The 25,564-nt window shown below is 34.8% G+C and overlaps 1 protein-coding gene across 1 annotated transcript in view; it reads right to left on the bottom strand.

Annotated features, from left to right (window-relative positions):
- Positions 1 to 25,564, bottom strand: part of LOC145312474 (carboxypeptidase D-like) — a 39,847-nt gene that overhangs the window by 938 nt on the left and 13,345 nt on the right. The window contains exons 9-16 of the mRNA XM_080151731.1: positions 24,794 to 24,909; positions 23,383 to 23,469; positions 12,316 to 12,378; positions 10,034 to 10,094; positions 6,535 to 6,626; positions 6,191 to 6,249; positions 5,718 to 5,815; positions 63 to 206 (exon numbers count right to left, since the gene is read on the bottom strand). Coding sequence (XP_080007857.1) covers positions 63 to 206; positions 5,718 to 5,815; positions 6,191 to 6,249; positions 6,535 to 6,626; positions 10,034 to 10,094; positions 12,316 to 12,378; positions 23,383 to 23,469; positions 24,794 to 24,909 — 720 coding nt within the window. The remainder of the gene's footprint in view (positions 1 to 62; positions 207 to 5,717; positions 5,816 to 6,190; positions 6,250 to 6,534; positions 6,627 to 10,033; positions 10,095 to 12,315; positions 12,379 to 23,382; positions 23,470 to 24,793; positions 24,910 to 25,564) is intronic.

Genomic DNA, 25,564 nt, shown 5'->3' with positions numbered 1-25,564 from the left:
TTGTATTATAGATAATTATTCAGATTAAAACTCACGCCCCTAGACATAAAGAAAAAGTTTACCTGTGTATTGATTTGATTCTGGATGAGTGTCTGTATTTCTGGCAGCACATCCTGATTGTCTCGTCTCTGCTCCACCCCACAAAATCCCACATGACGCATGTACATGTTCTGCACAGCCAGTGGGTTTCTCTCAGATACTAGCAACTACAAATAATCATAGTTGTTGACAACAATATTCCAGTAACGACATTCTAATTGCATATTTATTATTTGAAAGAAAATATACTTTTTTTGTAAAGTGACAAGTTTTTTTTTTCATTTAAAAAACAAGTATATCAACATCCATAAGTTGCGAAGCGAAGAAATACGGATATAGTGATTAGAAGTGTAAATAAAAAGAATAAATAAAAATACGAAAATTTTCCACCATACTTTCTATATTACAATACTAGCGGCTTCGCCCCTAGCCTCTAGGGGCTTCGCCCTATATAGTTTTGGGAAGTCAACCCTCCTTAAATATTCAAAAAAATATTCTTTGTTTAATTACTCTGTGATAAAATTAAACCCAGGTTGTGCGCTTTATGCACAAAAATTTTAATTTGTACAAATTAAACCCAGGTTGTTTGCCGTATACAAAAAAATTTCAATTCGTAAAAATTAGACCTAGGTTGTTCACATACACAAAAATTAGAATTAAAAAAAAATATATTTTGATTTTTTTTTTGGGGGGGTGGGGATTCATGGGGGCTTTGCCCCATGTTGCAGTGGGGTTCCCCCACCCCAATTACTGGTTTTTGTTTAAAAAAATTAAAAAAAAAAAAAAAAATTTTGGAAGTGGGGATTTTTTTATTTTTGGGGGGGTTGGAGTGTCCCACCTCCCAAGAAAATAGCTTAAAACCACCAGAGGACCAGTAGGTATATTCCCAGAAGGGTAGAGCCAAATTTGATCAGCAATTACTGAGATTTTACAAAAAATGTAAAAAAAAAAATTTGAGGGTTGGATTTTTTTTATTTTTTGGGGGGTTGGGGGTGTCCCACCCCCCAAGAAAATAGCCTAAAACCACCACAAGACCAGTAGGTATATTCCCTGAAGAGTAGAATCCGATCGGTTCAGTGCTTACCGAGATCTTAAGGGACAGACAGACAGACGGACAGACGAACAGATGGACAGACGGTCAGACGGACAGACATCAAGCTACTTTGTATTATAGATTACATTTTTGTAGCAAAGGGAATCTACACAAAAAAACTTCAACATTCTATCCTGAATAGCAGCAGAGAAAATCATGTTTACCCAAAGCGTTATAGACTGACGTTCGTACAGACAGATATATGAAATATAAATTAATTTGGCTACAATGATGTGTTTGAGCTGCAAAAAAGTGCATTTTATGACATGAAATGAAATATAAAAGAACTGACGTATTGCCAGGAAAAAACAGTAATGCACAGTGTATCATATTTATAAGATGAACTCCACAATCACATGGTCCCAGTACCAGAGAGATAGAGGGGACAATGAGCTGTTTATCACACTAGTCCCCAAAGTTTTACAATAACATTTTCTTATTCATTGGCTTAACAACTTTGGGGACTTATACTGAATTATTTTATTCGTGGTTTATTAAGTTAAGTGTCCAAACGTTTCAACCACTAATTTTAATCTACAGAAGGGGTAATTTTGTATGTCATCATTGGGGATGTACATCAATTTATAGGTCATTATCTTATCCCTTTAGATCCCTGAATGCACAGTGTATCATATTTATAAGATGAACTCCACATGGGCCCAGTACACTGTAATGTTGATAATAATGTGTATGCGCAAGGAAAATCTATGAAAAATAGCATAATGTGATATTATGAGAGGGTGCTAATATGTACATAAAACACACCCTTTTTAAAGAAAATCAAGATTGAATAGACTTTATTATATGAAATTTTTGCAATAACATTCATATTCATTTTACAAAAGTATTGCTTAACTTAAACCACTTACTCTTAACAGAAATTAATCAGCAATATCTTCTCAAAATGGAGAAACCATTTTTCATATTTCAGATATTGACAGTTTCTCAAGCCAATAAAAAAGTCAGATGTTACAGATTGATTTTTGTTAATGGTAAGTGGGTTATATTAGGCAATACTTTTGTTCTATTCAAATATGTTTTGATGTAATCCAGAAGTTGAGTGAAATATTTTTAAGTAACATGATGAAGTGCATTCAAGGATAAAAACTATTGGCATGAGTAAATATTGTCACAAATATTTTGTACATTTGTTCAAACAAATAGAGAAATAAATGAACATATGATATGCTCAGTTGCCCAGTATTGTTAACTACATAAGATTAGTTACCCAGTATTGTTGACTAGATAGGATTAGTTGTCCAGTATTGTTGATAAAACTACTTAGGATTAGTTGCCCAGTATTTGTGATAAAACTACATAGGATTAGTTGCCCAGTATTGTTGATAAAACTACATAGGATTAGTTGCCCAGTATTGGTGATAAAACTACATAGGATTAAATGCCCAGTATTGGTGATAAAACTACATAAGATTAGTTGCCTAGTCTTGGTGATACAACTACATAGGATTATTTGCCCAGTATTTGAGATAAAACTACATAGGATTAGTTGCCCAGTATTGTTAATAAAACTACATAGGATTAGTTGCCCAGTATTGGTTTTAAAACTACATAGGATTAAATGCCCAGTATTGGTGATAAAACTACATAGGATTAGTTGCCCAGTATTTGTGATAAAACTACTTAGGATTAGTTGCCCAGTATTGTTGATAAAACTACATAGGATTAGTTGCCCAGTATTGGTGATAAAACTACATAGGATTACATGCCCAGTGTTGGTGATAAAACTACATAAGATTAGTTACTTAGTATTGGTGATACAACTACATAGGATTATTTGCCCAGTATTTGTAATAAAACTACATAGGATTAGTTGCCCAGTATTGTTGATAAAACTACATAGAATTAGTTGCCCAGTATTGGTGATAAAACTACATAGGATTAAATGCCCAGTATTGGTGATAAAACTACATAAGATTAGTTGCCCAGTATTGTAGATAAAACTACATAGAATTAGTTGCCTAGTATTAGTGATAAAACTACAAAGGATTAGTTGCCCAGTATTGGTGATAAAACTACATAGGATTAGTTACCCAGTATTGGTGATAAAACTACATAGGATTAAATGCCCAGTATTGGTGATACAACTACATAGGATTAGTTGCCTAGTATTGTTGATAAAACTACATAGGATTAAATGCCCAGTATTGGTGATAAAACTACATAAGATTAGTTGCCCAGTATTAGTGATAAAACTACATAGGAATAGTTGCCCAGTATTAGTGATAAATCTACATAGGATTAGTTGCCCAGTATTAGTGATAAATCTACATAGGATTAGTTGCCCAGTATTGGTGATAAAACTACATAGGAATAGTTGCCCAGTATTTGTGATAAAACTATGTAGGATTAGTTGCCCAGTATTGGTGATAAAACTACATGGAATTAGTTACCCAGTATTGGTGATAAAACTACATAGGAATAGTTGCCCAGTATTAGTGATAAATCTACATAGGATTAGTTGCCCAGTATTAGTGATAAAACGTGTACATAGGATTAGTTGCCCAGTATTGGTGACAAAACTACATAGAATTAGTTGCCCAGTATTGGTGATAAAACTACATAGTATTAGTTGCCCAGTATTGGTTATAAAACTACATATTGTGCCTAATGATGAAAAAATATTATTTACATACATACAGTCAACAAATATTATCATATGCACACAAAAGATGGGAATCTAAGCAAATATTTTTTTAAATTATAGAAAATTTTATTTTGTTTATTTGAGCTAGAAGAGTATGCCTGTAATTACAGGATAGACGGTCTAACCAAAACCAAAGTATTAGTCTGCTACTCTGTTTAAATTTTTTTTGTTTGATTTCATGAGTACATAAAGCTGGTTTTAAATCAAATTATTCCTTTGCCAATTATGCATGTTTTATATACTTAGCTTTAAAAGATTTTGTCCTATTATATTTATAATGTATTTATTAAAAGAACATGTATCCCTCCCATTGTATGTTAGAAAACTTTTTGAAGTTTGTGCATAATTTTCTCTGAATACAACTTTCAATAATATCTAACTTTTGGCAAAACAAACCAAACTAATATGTCCACCCGTAACACTACAATTTAGTCATGCTAGAATCGTCCTACCAATAAAAAACTTTGCATGAAAATTCATGTACAATTGATAAAGTGTTGCCACTTTAAAACAATTAGCTATCAGAAAGTCCATTATGACAACTCATTTTTTAGATTATACTCTGACAATTTTAACGCGATAAGATTATTCCATTTTGATTTATTGGAATTGAGATCCCTAGCACGATGAGGCACAATGTTAATAGCTTTGCAACCTTCTAACCAAGTCCTAAAATGTAGGTATGTCTATATTAAGGGTGCTATAATAAAGTAATTTTGTAACAGATTTGCGAAGCAGCTTATAGTGGCCATAAAAATGAACAATTATAGGCCAGTATACATTTTGATTGACAAATGAAAAAACATATACTGGCCGTTCATCGGTAATTTGTATTGCATGACGTCATTTTATATGCTGCTTCCATATTTGGTTGTAATTTTTCTACGCATTTTTAAAGAGTAAAAAAGTAACTAAATTATCTTTATCAGAACCAATGATTTTTTACCAAATTAAGGCATTAAGGTGGTAAATTTGTATAGTCCAAATAAAGAAAAAGGGGAATTGTTCCAATTTTGTCCATATTTACAACAAATTGGGGGGATGACTGTGCTAAGTTTTATAAAAGTTTAAACCTGCGCAGAATCAGGAACATATGGACATGGCACCTCTAGAAAAAACTTATTTGCCTTCAACTTTACCCCACATATCTTTGAAATATTGATGACAATGAAAGGATAATTGGATCATTGGATAAAATGAAGTAGCGGGTTTCATAGTATTTTATTTTTCACAGTAGCTTTTCTCCTTTTTCTAGTACCTGCGGGGGGCCTATTTTATAACCATGCGGGGCAATCATTAACATTTACATAACTTAAGCTAAAATAACCTATCAAAAGATACCGTGAAAATTCGACGAAACACCCTACTTTGTTTTCTTTCTATGATCCGGATAATTTATAATATACCGTCAATGATTTTTAAAGAGCGGCTCGTCTTTTTTACCTTTAGGAATACAAAAAAATGAAAGTTTAAGTTGTATTTGGGAGTTCAACGTCTAGTGTTGTTTAGATTTTGAAATACTACTCTAGTTCTATGTCGTCTAAAATATCTTTCATTTACATATTAATATACAGATATTCATGTATTAAGTTTACTTTTTTTTCTTAATTCACCAGCATATAAATTTTAGCAATTCACCTCATATGCAAGTTGTAGCTTTTTGCAATTCAACAAGACTGCAAACGGTCGTGGATGCTTTATTACTAAATATTAGAGTGGGTCGATTTTCAATTATTTTTCTAAAGTTTTGAATGTGCTACAAACGTCATTTATTGGAAAAAATACGCCTTCAAAATATTTTTTACCTTTTCTTTTTAAAAATAAAATTGAAAGAGGTTGCTTAGTTCCCCTCCTTCTCTCCATTAAGTGCTCCTAGAGGCCTCTAGTGGAGGGTGTAGATGAATTAAATAATGGTCTGACCTTATGCTGCAGTGAAGCATAGCGCCGTCCCGTGACCTCACAATCGTCATAAAAAGCTTGTATTCTGTAAGTAGATTCTCCTGTGTTTACTCGTTTACCTAAACAAACAAATATGCTTTATATTATATGCTTTTGTGTCTGGAGTTAATTAGAGTTCTCAATTTTAGAGAAGGTTTACATAGGCCTACCCCTTTGAATGAGCCCCTAAATGCAACTATAAAGTAGTAAGGTTTTTTTGGTCTGAGGCTAAAGATCTCGGCACAAGATGGTCCGTACTTTTGTGCTCTTCAGGGAAGCTATATAAAACAACTCCTCAGCCACATTTATCATGTTTGAATCATATTTTTTATTTTAATTCCTAAAATTTGTTTCTTTTTCTCTCTCTCTCTTAATATCTCTGTCTATTCATCTCTTTCTCTTTCCTTTTAAAAGCTGCACTTTTTTTACATAATTATCCTTGTTTCTACTTATACCTGGAAGGACAAATTTCCAGTATTCTCCAGTGCTGAAGGAGGTCACATTCTTCCCTCGTCTGAAAAATAGTATATTTTCAAAGATATCTTTTATTCAAAGAATTTCCTTATTCTTAATATATCAAAACAGTGCATAAAAAGAAGCCTGTTGTAATAAAGTATAAAAAATAAAAAGACCCCCTCCCCTTTAATTTTAGTTTATTTTGAAAATAAGAGGCGGGGGGGGGGGCTTTTAGTTTCCTTCACCTTCCTTATTTTTAATTTAGTAAACAATAAGAGGGAGGGGGGGGGGATTTTCTGCTCGCATGGTACTTTAATGGAAATCGCCGAAAAATATGATATACCTGGAACCATCTGGATTCCAGACAACAATATCAGCTCCCTCTGCAGGATTACCGTCAGGTCCAAACACTACTCCTTTGATTCCTTGGTGTACCTATATAATAAAGTTTTAGTTTTAAACCAGGGCTATGGCAGCTAGAGAAATCTATTTTGCCTCTAACTTTTCTATCAGTTTGTATTTGTAATATAGAAATGTGTGAATCTTACTATTATTGAGTTGGACCTTTTTTTTTACTTGAAACTTAAATTTTATATTGTAAGGGAGGGGGGGGGGGTATGTATCTTCTAGGGTAGATTTATCTTCGGAAAAATCTAATTTCCTTTGTAGAATATGTTATCTCATCGTATTATAGACAGTTTTTCGCGAATATCAAAATAAAAAAATTACAAGAATAAATTTATTATGCTGGAAATACAATTACAGAATTGGTAACCTTCCTAATAAATTATTGTGCAACCAAATAATGTTTTTCCAAGTTTCAGAGAATTTTGCAAGAAATTCTCTATAAAAGTATCGTATATTTTGTAAATAAGAACAACTGCCTGCGACTCTAGCGTATCATGTAGCACACACGTGCGTTGTTAACAGCCTTAAATAGTTAAGAGTAGCCTTGCTCCTATAGAAACTAAATATCACCTGCTGTAGAAAAATAATAATACATGTAGAGTAGCCTTGCTCCTATAGAAACTAAATATCACCTGCTATAGAAAATTAATAATGCTTGTAGAGTATCCTTGCACCTATGGAAACTAAATATCACCTGCTGTAGAAATAATAATACTTGTGGAGTAGCCTTGCTCCTATGGAAACTAAATATCACCTGCTATAGAAATAATAATACTTGTAGAGTAGCCTTGCTCCTATGGAAACTAAATATCACCTGCTATAGAAATAATAATACTTGTAGAGTAGCCTTGCTCCTATGGAAACTAAATATCACCTGCTATAGAAATAATAATACTTGTAGAGTAGCCTTGCTCCTATGGAAACTAAATATCACCTGCTATAGAAAATTAATAATACATGTAGAGTAGCCTTGCTCCTATGGAAACTAAATATCACCTGCTGTAGAAAATTAATAATACTTGTAGAGTAGCCTTGCTCCTATGGAAACTAAATATCACCTGCTGTAGAAAATTAATAATACTTGTAGAGTAGCCTTGCTCCTATGGAAACTAAATATCACCTGCTGTAGAAAATTAATAATACTTGTAGAGTAGCCTTGCTCCTATGGAAACTAAATATCACCTGCTATAGAAATAATAATACTTGTAGAGTAGCCTTGCTCCTATGGAAACTAAATATCACCTGCTATAGAAATAATAATACTTGTAGAGTAGCCTTGCTCCTATGGAAACTAAATATCACCTGCTGTAGAAAATTAATAATACATGTAGAGTAGCCTTGCTCCTATGGAAACTAAATATCACCTGCTATAGAAAATTAATAATACATGTAGAGTAGCCTTGCTCCTATGGAAACTAAATATCACCTGCTATAGAAAATTAATAATACTTGTAGAGTAGCCTTGCTCCTATGGAAACTAAATATCACCTGCTGTAGAAAATTAATAATACTTGTAGAGTAGCCTTGCTCCTATGGAAACTAAAAATCACCTGCTATAGAAATAATAATATTTGTAGAGTATCCTTGCTCCTATGGAAACTAAATATCACCTGCTATAGAAATAATAATACTTGTAGAGTAGCCTTGCTCCTATGGAAACTAAATATCACCTGCTATAGAAATAATAATACTTGTAGAGTAGCCTTGCTCCTATGGAAACTAAATATCACCTGCTATAGAAACAATAATACTTGTAGAGTAGCCTTGCTCCTATGGAAACTAAATATCACCTGCTATAGAAAATTAATAATACTTGTAGAGTAGCCTTGCTCCTATGGAAACTAAATATCACCTGCTATAGAAATAATAATACTTGTAGAGTAGCCTTGCTCCTATGGAAACTAAATATCACCTGCTATAGAAATAATAATACTTGTAGAGTAGCCTTGCTCCTATGGAAACTAAATATCACCTGCTGTAGAAAATTAATAATACATGTAGAGTAGCCTTGCTCCTATGGAAACTAAATATCACCTGCTATAGAAAATTAATAATACATGTAGAGTAGCCTTGCTCCTATGGAAACTAAATATCACCTGCTATAGAAAATTAATAATACTTGTAGAGTAGCCTTGCTCCTATGGAAACTAAATATCACCTGCTGTAGAAAATTAATAATACTTGTAGAGTAGCCTTGCTCCTATGGAAACTAAATATCACCTGCTATAGAAATAATAATATTTGTAGAGTATCCTTGCTCCTATGGAAACTAAATATCACCTGCTATAGAAATAATAATACTTGTAGAGTAGCCTTGCTCCTATGGAAACTAAATATCACCTGCTATAGAAATAATAATACTTGTAGAGTAGCCTTGCTCCTATGGAAACTAAATATCACCTGCTATAGAAATAATAATACTTGTAGAGTAGCCTTGCTCCTATGGAAACTAAATATCACCTGCTATAGAAAATTAATAATACTTGTAGAGTAGCCTTGCTCCTATAGAAACTAAATATCACCTGCTATAGAAATAATAATACTTGTAGAGTAGCCTTGCTCCTATGGAAACTAAATATCACCTGCTGTAGAAATAATAATACTTGTAGAGTAGCCTTGCTCCTATGGAAACTAAATATCACCTGCTATAGAAATAATAATACATGTGGAGTAGCCTTGCTCCTATGGAAACTAAATATCACCTGCTATAGAAAATTAATAATACTTGTAGAGTAGCCTTGCTCCTATGGAAACTAAATATCACCTGCTATAGAAATAATAATACTTGTAGAGTAGCCTTGCTCCTATGGAAACTAAATATCACCTGCTGTAGAAAATTAATAATACATGTAGAGTAGCCTTGCTCCTATGGAAACTAAATATCACCTGCTATAGAAATAATAATATTTGTAGAGTAGCCTTGCTCCTATGGAAACTAAATATCACCTGCTATAGAAAATTAATAATACTTGTAGAGTAGCCTTGCTCCTATGGAAACTAAATATCACCTGCTATAGAAATAATAATACTTGTAGAGTAGCCTTGCTCCTATGGAAACTAAATATCACCTGCTGTAGAAATAATAATACTTGTAGAGTAGCCTTGCTCATATGGAAACTAAATATCACCTGCTATAGAAATAATAATACATGTAGAGTAGCCTTGCTCCTATGGAAACTAAATATCACCTGCTATAGAAATAATAATACTTGTAGAGTAGCCTTGCTCCTATGGAAACTAAATATCACCTGCTGTAGAAAATTAATAATACATGTAGAGTAGCCTTGCTCCTATGGAAACTAAATATCACCTGCTGTAGAAAATTAATAATACATGTAGAGTAGCCTTGCTCCTATGGAAACTAAATATCACCTGCTATAGAAAATTAATAATACTTGTAGAGTAGCCTTGCTCCTATGGAAACTAAATATCACCTGCTGTAGAAAATTAATAAGGCTGAACTTATTGTTCTCCCACTCACGTATCAGAAAATATCTTAAAACACAAAATATAATTAGAATTCAGGGAGGAAGAGGACATTTAGTTGCTTATTACACAGGTACCCAAAGTTTTATAACCACGTTACATTATTCGTTGACTAAAAAACGTTTACTGAATTTTGATAGGATAGTTCAAAGCGAGAAGTGTTTTGATTAATAATTTTAATCTACTGAAGGGAAATATTGTTTATCCCAAATTGGAATTTATTTTTATGTATAGTCCAATGACTTATCTCTTAATATAACTGTTAAATTAGTTCTACAATTAATCATGGTTTAGTGGAACAGTATGTTCTCTGTCTGAGAAGCGTTATATAAAAAGAAAAAATGTACAACGACGACTCCTGAATTAAATTATGATTGCAAAGAAAAAATGCCTTTAATTGACAGGGATACAGGACCAATGATGGTAAATTATTCTTATCCCTGAATTTTCTTTATAAAATTTCACCTTTCATTTCTCCTCTTTATTAATATAGGTTGGCTTTCCTTAGTTATAATGGTTGTTGGACCTGACGTTAAAGTGTCCTGGACAGCTGCATTGCTTGTATGAGATAATTGCCGAGGTAGATAGTTTTAAATGAACATTAGATTTCTAAACACAACAGCTTTTCTTGCAATTTTGATAATTTGTTTGCAGCTCCGCTACACAGGGAAGTTTCCATTCTTGTTACATTTCTAATCTTATCATTTCTTATCTTATCTTTTTGATAAAGTTATTTCGTTTACACTTTTATCATTAATATCATTTGTTTTGTCCGTGAAAAATATGAAATAAGAAAATGACAAATCAATGACTTATCCCAAAACAGCTAAAATAACAAAATAGCAAAATATGCCTTTTTAATTCAAATTCTTCTATTTACAAAAATCAAAGAAAAACTTTAAAGATTCAAAAGGTTTTAAAAGAATGGAAAAGAAAAAAGGTTATTTTTTAACAAAGCATGGAAGAGATGGGACATTGAATTACAAGATTATTACGACTATTAGATCTTGATTGTACAAATTTTCTAGGGGACCTAACCTTTTAAATAGCCGTTAAGCCTACTTGTTACCAACCAGAGTGGAGGTAGGAGGAAGGGGGGGTTGTGTGATTTCAACACCTCACTTAGAGAAAAAAAGAGCAGGACTGGGTTACACTTCCTTTTGAAATTTGAATCTATTTTCTAGGGTTTCAAATTCCCTACTTCGTATACAAACAAATAAACCCCTGGATACTTTTATAGTGTAATGGCATATGATCGGGCTCAAAATTTAGAATCATGTTTTCGTCGTACTTTCACAGTAGCTTTTTTCACAGGTTATTTAAGGTTAGACAAATTTTAATGATTTCTCCGCAGGTTTAGGAAATTTGTCCTGCAGGGTTAGAGCCCTCCTAAGGGGCTAGAAATAGGAGAAAAACTGCTGTTAAAATACGACGAAACCCGCTACATTAATTTGTTCTATGAACCAAAATTAATATTTCAATAAAGGTTTTTGCAGTTTTGTTTTAATGTTTGGAATGAGAAAACAAGACATATAATGATGAACCGCAGACCAGTTTTTCCAGGGAAGGGTTGGCTTCATTCCAAATATTTTATACGACACACACCGAACCACCTACACCCATCCAAACACACACACAAACACACCCAACCACCTACAACAACACACACCCATCCAAACACACACACACACACACACACATATAGACCATAGACGCTTAAACTGGGAAAGGAAGATAATGCAATGGAAACGACGAAATATAAACGAGGAAGAATAACAATTTTTAATTAGAAACCTGATCTAGGATTTTAGGATCTAGATTAAAAAAAATCCCCCTCCCCCTAATCATAGGAAATATTAGAGGTAAGTCATTGAATTCAGCATTTCAGATTGAGGAGAATGTGGATAAATTTCTTTATATTTTTCTCTCTAGAATATAAATCTCTTTTCCTATTACCTTTTTTTATCCAACTTTCTTATCTAGTTTTGCTTTTTATGGTAACATGAATTACAAAATTTTACTTTGACATTGGAATCTGGAAAATTATAAAAAATATGACAAATTTAGCCTTTACAATTTTTTACACAAATCTAACTATTAGAATATTTTTTTTATGAAAATATTTCATTTCTATTTTCTAAATGTTTTTGCTCTAATTAAGTTTTATTAGTGAGCAATAAAACTTTAACATGCTATGGTCGTTGTAGTCCTTGTGAGAAAAACTTATTACCTTCCTGGATATTTACAGCAACTCATCTCCAGGGAAATTTCCAGATTATTTGTAAACAGGTAGCTAAAAATTATCAGTATTATAAATTATTTATTTATTTAAAGAAGGTGTATCAACTATTTTTTTTATAGCTAGCCGGTTCTTTTAGTAAGTAGTAGATGTAAAATTTCTCATAGAATTCAGATATGCAATCGGTTTTTTTGTAGACCTCTTATTTTTTAAGTAATTTAAGTTTAAAAAAAAAAAAATTAAGTCGATTTTAAGGTACTAAAATGCAACAAAAAAAAGAAAGAAAATGGTCATTATGAACAAAAATAGTAAGATCTTTAATTTGACACCTTACTTTTTCAATTCTGTCAGGTAATTATTGAAAAAATCGATTTTTTAAACCCACGATAATAAAAACTTTGAACTTACTTTTATTATTTCACAGGTAAAAAAATATGGGTTCATATATACCTTTAGAATCAGAAAAATATTACGAATCCATTGTAAGCAAAATTGAAAAAAAAAGTTTACAATATAGTATATAAACTACAATAAAAGGAATTATATGAAAATATCATATTATATTGTACAGGCAACGTCTTTTTTTCAATTTTGCTTACAATGGATTTGTCATATATTTATGTTGTGATGTCATATATTTAAGTTTGCAGACCATATGTTAATTGTTACTCTTAATTGCTCTTTAATTGCTCTCAGAAAGAATAAAGAGAAAATATATTTAAGTCAGTTGATATTGAGAGTCCTAACACAGAACATTATCTGGTTTGGGTTCGAGTCTTTATTAAGACCAATACAGCTATTTACAGACATCCTATTACTTTATATAGTTTGCCTAAGCAGATATTCTACCCCTTCAAAGTGCATAGTTAATTAATACATTGTATTAATTAAACAGACAGTCATCCTGTTGTTTGGTGTCCTGATATACAGACAGACATCCTGCTACTTCAGAACTATCCAGCTTTAAATAATCAGTAGTTTTGACTTATTAACATATTTAATCATTTCTAAATATAGTATCAATATATAATCTTATTTACTCAAAAACTGCATTTAATCCAATATAATAAATACTTAAAAATCTGATTGCATTTTGAATTGAACATTAAGTCTACTCTATCATTAGCTTATGCTGTTTGTCTATATCACATTTGGCGCAGTCTTATTGTGCTACGTGTTATTTAGACCTGCTGCTGAGTTAAGGGTGGGGGAAGTGGTGTTTAATTTGAAGTCACTCACTTTTTGAGATATTTTTTTATCTCGGATTTTTCACAGTTTTGTTTTAGTTTTTATATTTCTAACTTGATTTATATTTCAGGTTTCTGTGGAATTTCATTCTTTAACTCTTTTGATCTAAATTTCACGGCGGATCTAGTTCCAGTGCTCGGATATGGCTGATGGAGAAAAAGGAGAGCGGGGTAAAACTGAAGGCAAGCGTGGACGGCCGCCTAAACGTCCTCGGGAGAATGACAGTCAGGATGATGATGGAACTCCCGAACATTGGGAGGAGGAGGATGCTGCGGCTGAGGATGCTGGTGCAGGTGCCAATGCGAATGTGGAGTTGGCGTTGGGCGAGGTGGAGAATGACGTTGTGCCTGAAAGCATAAAAAAATATGTTAGGGCAATGTTGCAGGAGCATACGACTGTCAAAGATCAGGTGGATAAGTTAACGGCGGCGAATAAACGGCTGGAGAATAAGGTGAAAGAGTTTAAGAACTCTGATGAGCATAAGAAGTTAGGTTATGATGTTGATTTGGCTACTATTAAGAAAAAGGTGGCGCAATTGCCAGTGGATGGGGATATTAGCGGTTTTTTGTATGAAACAAGTATGGGGGCTAGTGTATCGGCAGTCAAGGCGACGGGGGATGATTCGTTTAATACATCTTTCATTAATCGTTTGAGTGTGGAGGCTAAATTGGATTCTACAAATTTTGAGGCTAAAAGAGGGAAAAGTGCTCCTGGCCATTTGAAGTTTTCGCAGATTGAGTTTTTAGGTCCTGTTGGGAATGGAAATTGGATGAATGTTCGTGAGAGTTGTTTGACCGAATATGAAAATCAATTGTTGGATATATTTCCTTTAATTGAGGAAAGGGCTGACGTGCTTAAGGCCTATAAAAAGGTGGCCGGCGGTAGTGTAAGCCAACAGACTGTAGAGGAGCAGTTTAAGGAGTTTTGTCTTGTAAGAGGAGTCAAGTGGGATAGTGATTTTGTGCGGGATGCTCCATTTTGGGATGGAAACATTGATTTTGAGGATTATTTCTTATCCTTATGGAGGGTTGCTAGGTTCGCAAAGTTGGAGGATCCTATGCTTTTCAAGGACATCCTGTACAATAGGATTTTTGAGTGCAAAGGGAAGAAGATGGGGAGGTTGATTACGCCGGAGGCTAATGCTTCCTTAAGTGCTTTAGGTTATTACCTGTTGATAAGAAGGTTGGTGATACCCTTTGCTGATACAGAGTCGGCTACCGAATTCTTTTACGCCCTGAAACAAAAGAGTGGTCAGAATGTGGATGTGTTTTTCAATGCTAAATTGCGTCTGTTTAGGCTTATGCATCCTGGTCAAATTTCTAGACAATCTTGGCGTGATTTCTATAATAATGTGGCTAAGAATTTGCTGTTTTCTGATTTAGCTAGAGATATGGCTAATTTCATTGAATCTATGCATTACCTGGAAGATTACAGTGCTTTCTTGACTTATTTGATTCGCAGAGGTCAGCATTATGTAAGCTGGGCTCGTTCTGGACACGTATCACCTGAAAATGTAACGTCCTGTTATTCTCAGGCTATGGAAGGGTTGAGGCTAGAGGATTCTAGGGAGGTGAAAGCTAGGCCTGTAATCAGTGAAGTGCATGTATCTGATATGGAGGGCAGGACTGAGATTGGCGATAATAATGCGTGGATTGAAGGGGATGATGATATTCCTTGGGATCAGGTTGAGAACGTGATTGGGGCTCTGAATTCGAAGGCTAAAACTATGATTTGTTGGTATTGTGGGAAAAAAGGTCATGTAGTGGCTAGTTGCTGGCAGAAGAGAGATGGCAAGCCGCCAGCTCCTGATTCTCGCATAGGAAAGACCAAAGCTAAGTTTTTCTCAGCCGGTAGCGAAAAGAAAGAGGGTCCTGGAGTGCCTAATAATAGGGTAATACCTGAGCAGGTTCTGAAGAAGACAGTCAATCAGGTGGGGCCTGTTGTGGATAGGTGGGGCAATCAGGTGGGGCCTGTTGTGGATTCTGAAAAGAGCAGAGATGAGAAACAGTATGAGGCTATGATTGCTGACATAGCCAGAAACAATTTCCAGCAATATCCTATGTAATGGATATGATTGATTTGATGTATAAATCTCATTCTAGGATGAAATTTATAGATCGTTTTTTTTATTCATATTCATTATATAGGCTATAGTACTGTAAATAGTTAATTTTGCTGTCTTGTATTTACATTATTGCTTTCAACTTTATAAAGCATTACTGTCTTGTTTATTCGTCAGTCAAGGTGTGATCGTGTTAATGAAAACATTATATATATATATTTATATATATATATATATATCTACTATATATTATTTTTTGATAAGTACCTATGCAAGGTTGAATACTTCGAGAGGTACTTACCTGTATAAAAAAACTTGGAGTGTAGCTGTGTGATGCTGGTAGTTTGGGAGATGTACAGGATTTCATAAATTGAACAGTATGTTGGCGGCTGGTGACAGATGAGGGGCTGACTGCTGTGTAGTGGAATGATGTATATCTAAAATATATGGATATATTAATTATAATGACTAGTGTTTTCAAGAGATTGTGAAGTTTTTGAAGATAACGAAAATGCCTATTTGTGCGGATTTAGAATTTCTTGTGCCTGGGGCTGATATTCCGGTGAAGGAGTTAGGAATTATTGATACAGGAAATAATTTTAATTCTTTGATATCTAGAGAAATTCTTGATAAACATGGAGTTGAGTTTTGTCCTGCTAAATTATCAGCATATTCAGTAGATTTAAAGAAAGTTAATATTATTGGATATGTTGAGTTGAAATTTAGATTTGCTGGAACTCAAGCTGTGTTTACGGAGATATTTTATGTACCTGAGGTGACGAGTAGGTTGGTAAATCTTGGATCTGATTTCCTGAAAAAGAATAAAATTAATATTTGTTTGGATGAAGATAAGTTTGAATTTTGTGGGGAATCTGTTCCTATTAATTCCTGTTTACAGAAACAGGTGGTGGCAGAGATACAGAAAATTCCTATTTTGTCCGGACGAATGAATTCTGAAATTCCATCTAAACCTACCTTGCCAGGGATAAAGGAGGGGGGTGGGTTTGGAGAGTTATATTCAACGAAGTATAATGTGAAGTTGCTGGATAAAACTATTTTTTATCCTGGAGGATCTACCGCTGTGGTGCATGTGACTGGATTAAAGAATGATGGGCTTTGGTACGTGTCCCCTAATTCTTCTAAGATGACAAGTGGCAATGGGATTATGATTATTGAGGGGGTGTATCAGCCACGGAAAGATGGGTCCTGTGTGGTTAATGTGGTTAATGCGTCAATAAAACCTATTACCTTGCTGAGAAATGTGAAGATGGGGCATTGTTTCATCATGGATAATCAAGATGTTACCTGTAATAAAACAATTAATGAATTGGATAAGCCAGAAAAGTTGTCGGGGCAAAAAATGCATGAACGGGTACAGTTTATTATTCAAAAATTGAAGTTAGATGAAAACCAGATGATTAAGGAAAATCCAGAATTGAAACCCAGGATTATTAAAATTTGTTTGGAAAATTTTGATATCTTTTCAATGAATGATTCAGATATTGGAGATTGTAGATTAATGACATATAATATAGAATTGTTACCTGGAGCTAAACCTGTGAAGGCCAGAAATATTCCTTTGAATCCAGAGTACGATGCTAAATTGAAGAACCAGTATCTGCCTATGGTTTATTTAGAGCTTTGAGATCGGATAGAGGTACAAATTTTACAAGCAATGTGTTTAAAGGCGTGATGAAAGGATTGGGGGTGGATACTGTCCTAATTCCCCCCAGGAATCCAAATTCGAATCCTGTAGAGAGGCAAAATCAAAGTTTGTATGCTGCTTTGAAAGTAGATGAAAATCATGGAACAAAGGACTGGGCTAAAAAATTACCTTTGGCTACGTTGGTGATTAACTGTTCCAAGAGTACTAGAACTGGATATTCTCCATTTTTTCTGGTTTTTGGTCGGCAGCCACGTATTCCTCTCGATTTCCTATCACCAGTTCCGTCTGCTGAATCTTCATCCTCGCGGTCGTATTTGGAATTTCTGAAAAATATGGAGGATGTAATTAAGAGAATTTCTACAAAATCCAAGTTATATTTAGAGGTTCAAAATAAACACAGAGTACAGAGGGAAGCATTAAGAGTTACAGATGTTTGTTATGCTTTCTTTAATATTGTAAAAACTGACGTGTCCAAGAAATTACAGTCTTTCTATGGAGGGCCTTTTATTGTGGTTAAGAAATTTTCGGATGCATTGTATGAGTTGGCACCTTTTGGGAATAATCCCATCAAGAAAAATCAGGTTGTAGCTAGGGATAAAATTCGAAAAATTCATGCTCGAACGGAAGTTCTAGGGGAGGAGGTTAATTTTAACGTTTTTCCTTTACCTGAAATTTGTCCGTCCGATGAGATATTTTTGGAGGTTGACAATATGCCTGTAGAGAAAGAAACTGTAGAGGAGAGAGAGAGTGAAGATGTTGTGTATTTGTCATCTGAAAATGATGGTTTTGAGTTGGCAGAGGAAAGACGGAGTGACGAGATTCAGGAGAAGGAGAGTGAGGTTGAGGTTGATAATGACAGAGTTTCAGAGAATGAGAATAGAGAAATTATACCTGTAGGTGAAGGAGTAGAGGTGGGAGTGACAGATGAATCTGTGGTGCCTGCTCCTGTAGTTGAGGGTAATTTTGACGAGGTTGAGCTTCCATCGGAACAATCGTTTTTGACTACGGCGCCGCCACAATCTTCACCTGAAAAATTAGTTACAATTAAGAAAAGTGGATCACGGGTGGCGAAATATTTATGGGACACTGGGAGGAGGTTAAGATCTCAGGTAGGGGGTCCTGTGGTACATGTTCAGATAGGAACTCGAGGACGGAGAAAGGAAAGGAGAGCTGATAATAATTATTTTTGAGAAAAAAAAATATTATTAAAATACATATAAATATTTTAAAAAATATATTATAATAAGAGTTCATGAATTGTTATTTGATTATTTTAATAACAAATATGTGCTGACAAAGCTAGTAGGTAGAAAGTTGCCCTGCAATGAAAGGCTAAATCAGTTGATATTTGCGGGTGAATTGGTGAACAGTTATCAGCTAATAATGTCTGGTCATAATAATAAATTTAAATCAGGTAAATATTTTTTAATTTGGGGATTGTGTTTGTTACCTTGTGGTGCTGATGTGATATCTGTGCAAGTAAAGGAGTGTGTTGGCGACGGTCCTGAGTTGAGGGCTTCAGAATGTACAGTATTTGGTCAGCATGAGTTTAATGGAACAGTCAGCGGTCATCTGTTAAAAAAAGTTGGAGTGAGATTTTTGCCCGCGGTACAATGTCACGTCGACAGAACGGTTCACACCTGGTATTGCGGCAAATATAGCCATCTACATTTAGGGGCACCAGCTGTTGTTAGTAGTGATGAGTTAATTTCTAGTGAAGATTGTAAAAGGATGGAGGAACAGAGGGTGTTAGACATAGATGGACGACGGTTGCCTGTAGCGTTTTATGACCGGTCACTGACTTATTTCATAAATGGTAGCATCCTGTATGATGATATGATGACGTATGGGATTGACCCTCAGTGCAGAGGAGATGGTATTTATTTAAATAATACCTTTGTGCCTAATACTTTTCAAGAAGTTCAGATTACAAGTTATTTGAAAAATATACAAATTTCAATGTTACCTGATAACAGTTGTTTTCTTGAGGACCAGTTCATTGGGGCACACTGTCTGGAGTCTGATCTGCGGCTTGGGCTTGATCGAGTGATAGTTCACAATAGATCACAGGAAGATAGACGTTATTTTAGTTATTTTCGGACTGTTGAAATTGTGAATTTAACTTTGTTTACATTTTCTAATATGGCGGATGATGCTAATAATCAGGGTGGCCAAAGTTGGTTGGCGATTTCTCCACAGTTTTCGTTGGGATTAAAACTGGGGAAAAAAGTGGAGTTTTCTGACTTTCTGACTGATTTGCATTATTTTCATACCAACGTTCCTGATGTAGTTTTGTGGATTACAACTGCTAAAAAGAATTTCTTTCCTTGGATGCGAAAAAAAGAGGAGGATGGTGCTTTATTATTACAGTTAACTTCTTCCTATCATCAAGTGGAAAGGATTTTACAGGCAGAACAGGGGTGTTGGGAGAATAATTTGTTTCATTCCAACATCAAGCAAGTCGGAAATTTGTTGGTACAACATCTGGGGGAGATGGAGCTTGTGTCTGTATGTAAAAAAAGATGGTTGAATGTGACTATAGGAGCAGATTTGCCGTGTTATCTTGGTCATTTTTCTCTGTTTATGGATGATAGAATTGTTGCTGTAGAACCATTCACAAGATTAGTTAAAAATGTTTCCTTGTTAATGGTTGTCGAGTGTAGGAAAAATCCAGTATTCGTGAGAGTTAAACCTGGATTATATCTAGGCAATAAGGGGGCAGGAATGCAGCTGGTTCAGACTAAACGGCTGGAGGATAGTTGGTTGAAGGTACCATTGAATTTTGAGCATCTGCTGGATAAGGGAGAGAAAGGACAGGTGTTGGAGTCTGTGGAAGAGGCTAAACTTTCGGAATTGGCTGCTAATTCAAATGCGTTTGTTGTAGAGGTGACAGAAGATTGGTTTGTACATTTGTATAATTCCTCAATTGATTGGTTGACTAATAGTTGGCAGCATTTTGTTATGGCGGTGATGGGTGCTGCTGGGGTGGTTATTGGATTGCTGTGTGTTGGTTGTCTAGGCAGACTGTGTAATTGCGTCAAATTTTCGCGCTATCGGGAAAACAGTAATTAAAATTTGGCATCCCTGATAAATATAATTTATGTAAAGTATTTCGTTTTGAATGTCGTCTTATATATGAAAAATGTTAAAATATTAAAATATTAAAATGTTAATATTTAATTATTGATTATTATCAGGAAATGGAGATGGAAACGAAAGGCGGTATCAGCGGCCGTCTGCCCCACCTCGGCGGGAGGAGCGTGAACCGTCTGTTGAGATGTTGGAAGCTGGCAGATCTAATCGGCGGCATGTTATGTATAGAAGAGATGACAGGAGGCAGTATGCTGTAGAATCCCCCAGGTATGAGCCTGGATATGATGATGAGGACGATGTTGGCAACGTGAGTCTTGAAGTTGAGCTTGATTCCAGGGATCGTCTGCCCAGTGATCAGAGTGGTTCGGAGATAGACAGTTGGACTGAGCCTACTACGGACAAGCCTGAAAAGGTGGCAGATACTGGTTCTGGTGATGGACGGCGCAGATTTGGTAAGTTTGTGCCAAATCAGACTGCTGGGTCGGTCAGGTCTAAGGGAGCCAGCAAGGCTTATGATGATGCTGGGGAAGGTACTTCCAGAAGGGGAGCCAGCAATGCTTATAATGATGCTGGGGAAGGTACTTCCAGAAGGGGCGTGGTCAAGCGGCCTGCTGGGGCAGATTCTCTTGGGCCTAAACAAAAGAGGGAGTTACCAGATTTACGTGCTGAGGTTGAGAGAAATAAGGCTGAGCGCAAGAATGACAAACGTGGCTTGGCGCCGCTCAGTGATGAAGATATAGGTAAAATCAGTAATTCTGTTGCTGTGACTCTAAAGCCTATGATTGAGGAAAAAATTCGTGAAGCTGTAAGAGAATCAGTCAAAAGTTTGAACACTGCACAGAAACTTTGGCAGACGGACAGTCATAATCGGATTAAAGATATGTTGGCCTCGCATAAGAGGGATCTAATGGACTGTATAAGGAAGGTAGATACAGAGATGCAGCAAATGGTGGCTACTACTGCACAGCAAAAGACTTCTTATATGGTACAAAGTGTACAGACAGCAATGACTGATAATTGGGAAAGTAGTTCAGCCAAGTTGGGACAGCAGGTGAGCCAACAAGTGGAAAGTGTTTTGGCAGGACAGGGAACTAAGGTTCAAGAGGCTATTACTGAGATGGCGAAAAAAGAGGCTGAAGTGCAAAGGCACCTGTCCAATATTTTTAGTGAGCTTAGCGAGATCCGGCGCAGAATAAACAATGACTTACCGGCGGCGTCATATTGGCAGTTGCAGCAGGCTGGAACTTCTGACGGTGCTGGGGCTGGCAACGGAGTGATGATGGTCTCGGGAGGTGTTCAGGTCACTGGTGGCGTTGAGATGGAAGTGGCAATGTCGGCAGATGGGCCAGCGGTTGCTGCAGAGGTGGCTGTTGCGAATGATACCGCCTCAGCGGTAAATGATGCTGTGATGGTGGCGGTAGGAGGGCCTGTAACTGCTGCAGCGAGTAATGCTGTCATAGCGGCAACAGTGGGAGTTTCGGCTGAGGTTGGTGGAGGGGCGCTGAACACTCCTCCTCCAGTGGGTGAAGGAGAGGAAGGACTGGAGGCCGGGGTTAATTTCGATGTAGGTTCACCCAGTGAAGACATTGATCCTAGTTTATTGGATCAACCTGATGGATGGTGAAACCATGCTTAGCTGGATGGTTTCAGAAGGGGGTAAATGTCATATATTTATGTTGTGATGTCATATATTTAAGTTTGCAGACCATATGTTAATTGTTACTCTTAATTGCTCTTTAATTGCTCTCAGAAAGAATAAAGAGAAAATATATTTAAGTCAGTTGATATTGAGAGTCCTAACACAGAACATTATCTGGTTTGGGTTCGAGTCTTTATTAAGACCAATACAGCTATTTACAGACATCCTATTACTTTATATAGTTTGCCTAAGCAGATATTCTACCCCTTCAAAGTGCATAGTTAATTAATACATTGTATTAATTAAACAGACAGTCATCCTGTTGTTTGGTGTCCTGATATACAGACAGACATCCTGCTACTTCAGAACTATCCAGCTTTAAATAATCAGTAGTTTTGACTTATTAACATATTTAATCATTTCTAAATATAGTATCAATATATAATCTTATTTACTCAAAAACTGCATTTAATCCAATATAATAAATACTTAAAAATCTGATTGCATTTTGAATTGAACATTAAGTCTACTCTATCATTAGCTTATGCTGTTTGTCTATATCACAGATTCGTAATATTTTTCTGATTCTAAAGGTATATATGAACCCATGTTTTTTATGTCTGTTTGAGAAAATATTTAGGTCTAAAGTTTTTATTAAACCGAGGTTAAAAAAATAGATTTTTTCAATAATTACTCAACAGAATTTTAAAAGTAAGGTGTCAAATTAAAGATCTTACTATTTTTGTTCTTACTGGCCATTTTCTTCTTTTATTTTGTTGCGTTTTTGTACCTTAAAACCGACTTAATTATTTTTTTTTAAAAACTTAAATTACTTAAAAAATAAGAGGTCTACAAAAAAACCGATTGCATATCTGAATTCTATGAAAAATTTTACATCTACTACTTACTAAAAGAACCGGCTAGCTATAAAAAAAAAGTTGATACACCTTCTTTAGAAATTGCAAATTCTTTGAGAAATAAATAATCAGATATTAGATAGAGACAAAATATTTTTATTAACCAAGGTTCTATAAGTTTACCAACCCACCCACAAAAGACGTCCAAGCTTTTTTTGATGGGTTACATAGGTTTTAGAGGGTAATCTAGTATCTTTAAATTTTTAGGGGTTTCAAAGTCTAGTGGGATAAAACATTCCTTCCTCCTCCCCTTGGAAGTCCTGTAACTTTGGGAGAAGGAATGGCGCTAAAGGCTAATGTTGACGGATTTAGCTTGTAAGTGCCTTTAGATTGGAATGACTGATCGAGATAGTATGCAACCCTATGTATTTTCAACTTTTGAATTTTTAGAAATATGATAATGTTAAATTTGAACATTGAAAATATTATATACCTAAAATCTTTCAGAGAACCTCCCCTACTGCCTCCGACATTTCTAGAGTACCACCATGCTCCGTTGTCATACCCTCGGTCTGATCTCCTAAAAGTTGATATTCATATGCATGTTCTCCTAATCTAAATAACAAATTTTTAGTAAAAAGATGAAGTAAATTAAAATAGCGCAGTAATCATATCTAGAATTTAAGTTTAGAAAATCATTAACAATGAAAAAATTAAATCACATATGTTTCAGTTTGTGTATAAAAAATATTTAATACTCAGGACTGTAAAATAAATGTGTGTTTGTCTGATGTCTTTACAAACCAAGGATGACAGCATCCATAAAAGCGAAGCTCTGAAACTTATTTTTAGAACTTGATTATAGAGATTCTTTGCTTATAATATTGTACTTGTTTCCTAGGAAGCAGTATTCCAAAAATCAAAAAATTTTATCCCATAATAATTAGCTGTTAAAAAGTTAAAAATGATCATGTTGAAAATAGACTTACAGACATATTGGTAACAATGATAGAGTTGTTATGCTTTTTAAATCATCTCTGGCTACTACAGGAATCATCATGCAAAGTTTGATATCGATAATTCTAATATGCAAAAATTAAAGAAAAGAACTAACCTTTTCAGACGGATGGTTGTGCGGACAGACGGACATAGGGACAGACGGACCGACTTTGATTATAGAAAATCTTCGGTTTTAAAAAAGAAAAGTAAGATTTTTAGTGAAGAATTTTCTATCTAATTCTATCAATTCTATAATGTATATCTGTCACTCTGTCCATCACAAAGGAAAGGTGTCCCACCCCCCAGGAAAATAGCTTAAAACCATCACATGACCAGTAGGTATATTCCCTGAAGAGTAAAGCCCAATCGGTTCAGCAGTTACTGAGATCTTAAGCTTCAGACGGAAAGATGGACAGACATCAAGCTACTTTGTATTATAGACTAGCGGCTTCGCCCCTAGCCTCTAGGGGCTTTGCCCCAAGAGGTGATCAAAAAAAATTAAGGTGAAATTCGTAAAAGGACCAAGGAAATTTCCTGCAAAAAAAAGGACCAAGGAAACCTTCTGCAATAAAAAAAAAAATAGGGGGGATTTTTTTGTTTTTGGGGGGGTTGGGGGTGTCCCACCCCCCAAGAAAATAGCTTAAAACCATCACAGGACCAGTAGGTATAATCCCTGACAAGTAGAGCCCAATCGGTTCCGCGGTTACTGAGATCTTAAGCTTCAGACGGACAGACAGACAGACAGACGGACAGACAGACAGACGGACAGACAGACAGACAGACGGACAGACATCGTTCTACTTTGTATTATAGATATATATTCTATCCAAACCAATATCTAATTTAATAATTAATATGTTAAGTTTATGATTTGTTTTATTCTGCATGAATGATAAATAGTTTACCTGAAGCATTTAGTATTATTGTTCATAGTAGGATGTCTATCAACATAGCTCTGGGCCAGGTGAACAAACAAATCTTTATCTTCTGTCTCATTTTCTTCAATACTTTTCTCAGCTTCCTAATAAGAAGAATGACCTAAATTATCTGATTATATTTTTTACTTTTATGTATAAACCAATGACTTAAGACTTTAGTCATAAAGTTATTATTACCAATTTTAAAGTTTATACCAAATTTCAACGTAAATATTTAGCCAATAGGATGGATGCTGTGAGTATTGGTGCAAAAAATATGACGTAACAAAAAAAATTAGCCAATGAGAGGCCGTTATTGACCAATGGTAAAATTTATAGTTGCCTCTCATTGGCTAATTTTTTTTGTTACGTCATATTTTTTGCACCAATACTCACAGCATCAATAGGATGACATGTAAATATTGAAGCTGCCATAAACACAAAAGCTGACAAAACTTCCAGAAGAGTGGTGTTGAAATTGCGATGACATCCCTTCCTCTTTATCCATCTTTTCAAGGTTCACACCATAACAAAAGTCTGTACACAATATTGATTGATATTGTTTATTTTGATAACCTTCAACAATACTTTGTTTTAAAACCTTTTAAAAGAATCTTAAGGGAGAGGTCATCTGTTGTTATCATTTTAGTTTTATTAGATAATTTATATAATTATTATTTTTGTGATATTCTAATACTTATTTTTATAATTTTAATAGCTTCTATCTGAGGATCATTGTTAATCATTAATAATTGTAAA

Source organism: Acartia tonsa, chromosome 2 (genome assembly GCF_053477335.1).
Source record: "Acartia tonsa isolate MP-2025a chromosome 2, ASM5347733v1, whole genome shotgun sequence".
Taxonomy (NCBI): Eukaryota; Metazoa; Arthropoda; class Copepoda; order Calanoida; family Acartiidae; genus Acartia; species Acartia tonsa.
Note: the sequence above shows the minus strand (reverse complement) of the source record. Positions and strands in the feature narration are given on the sequence as shown.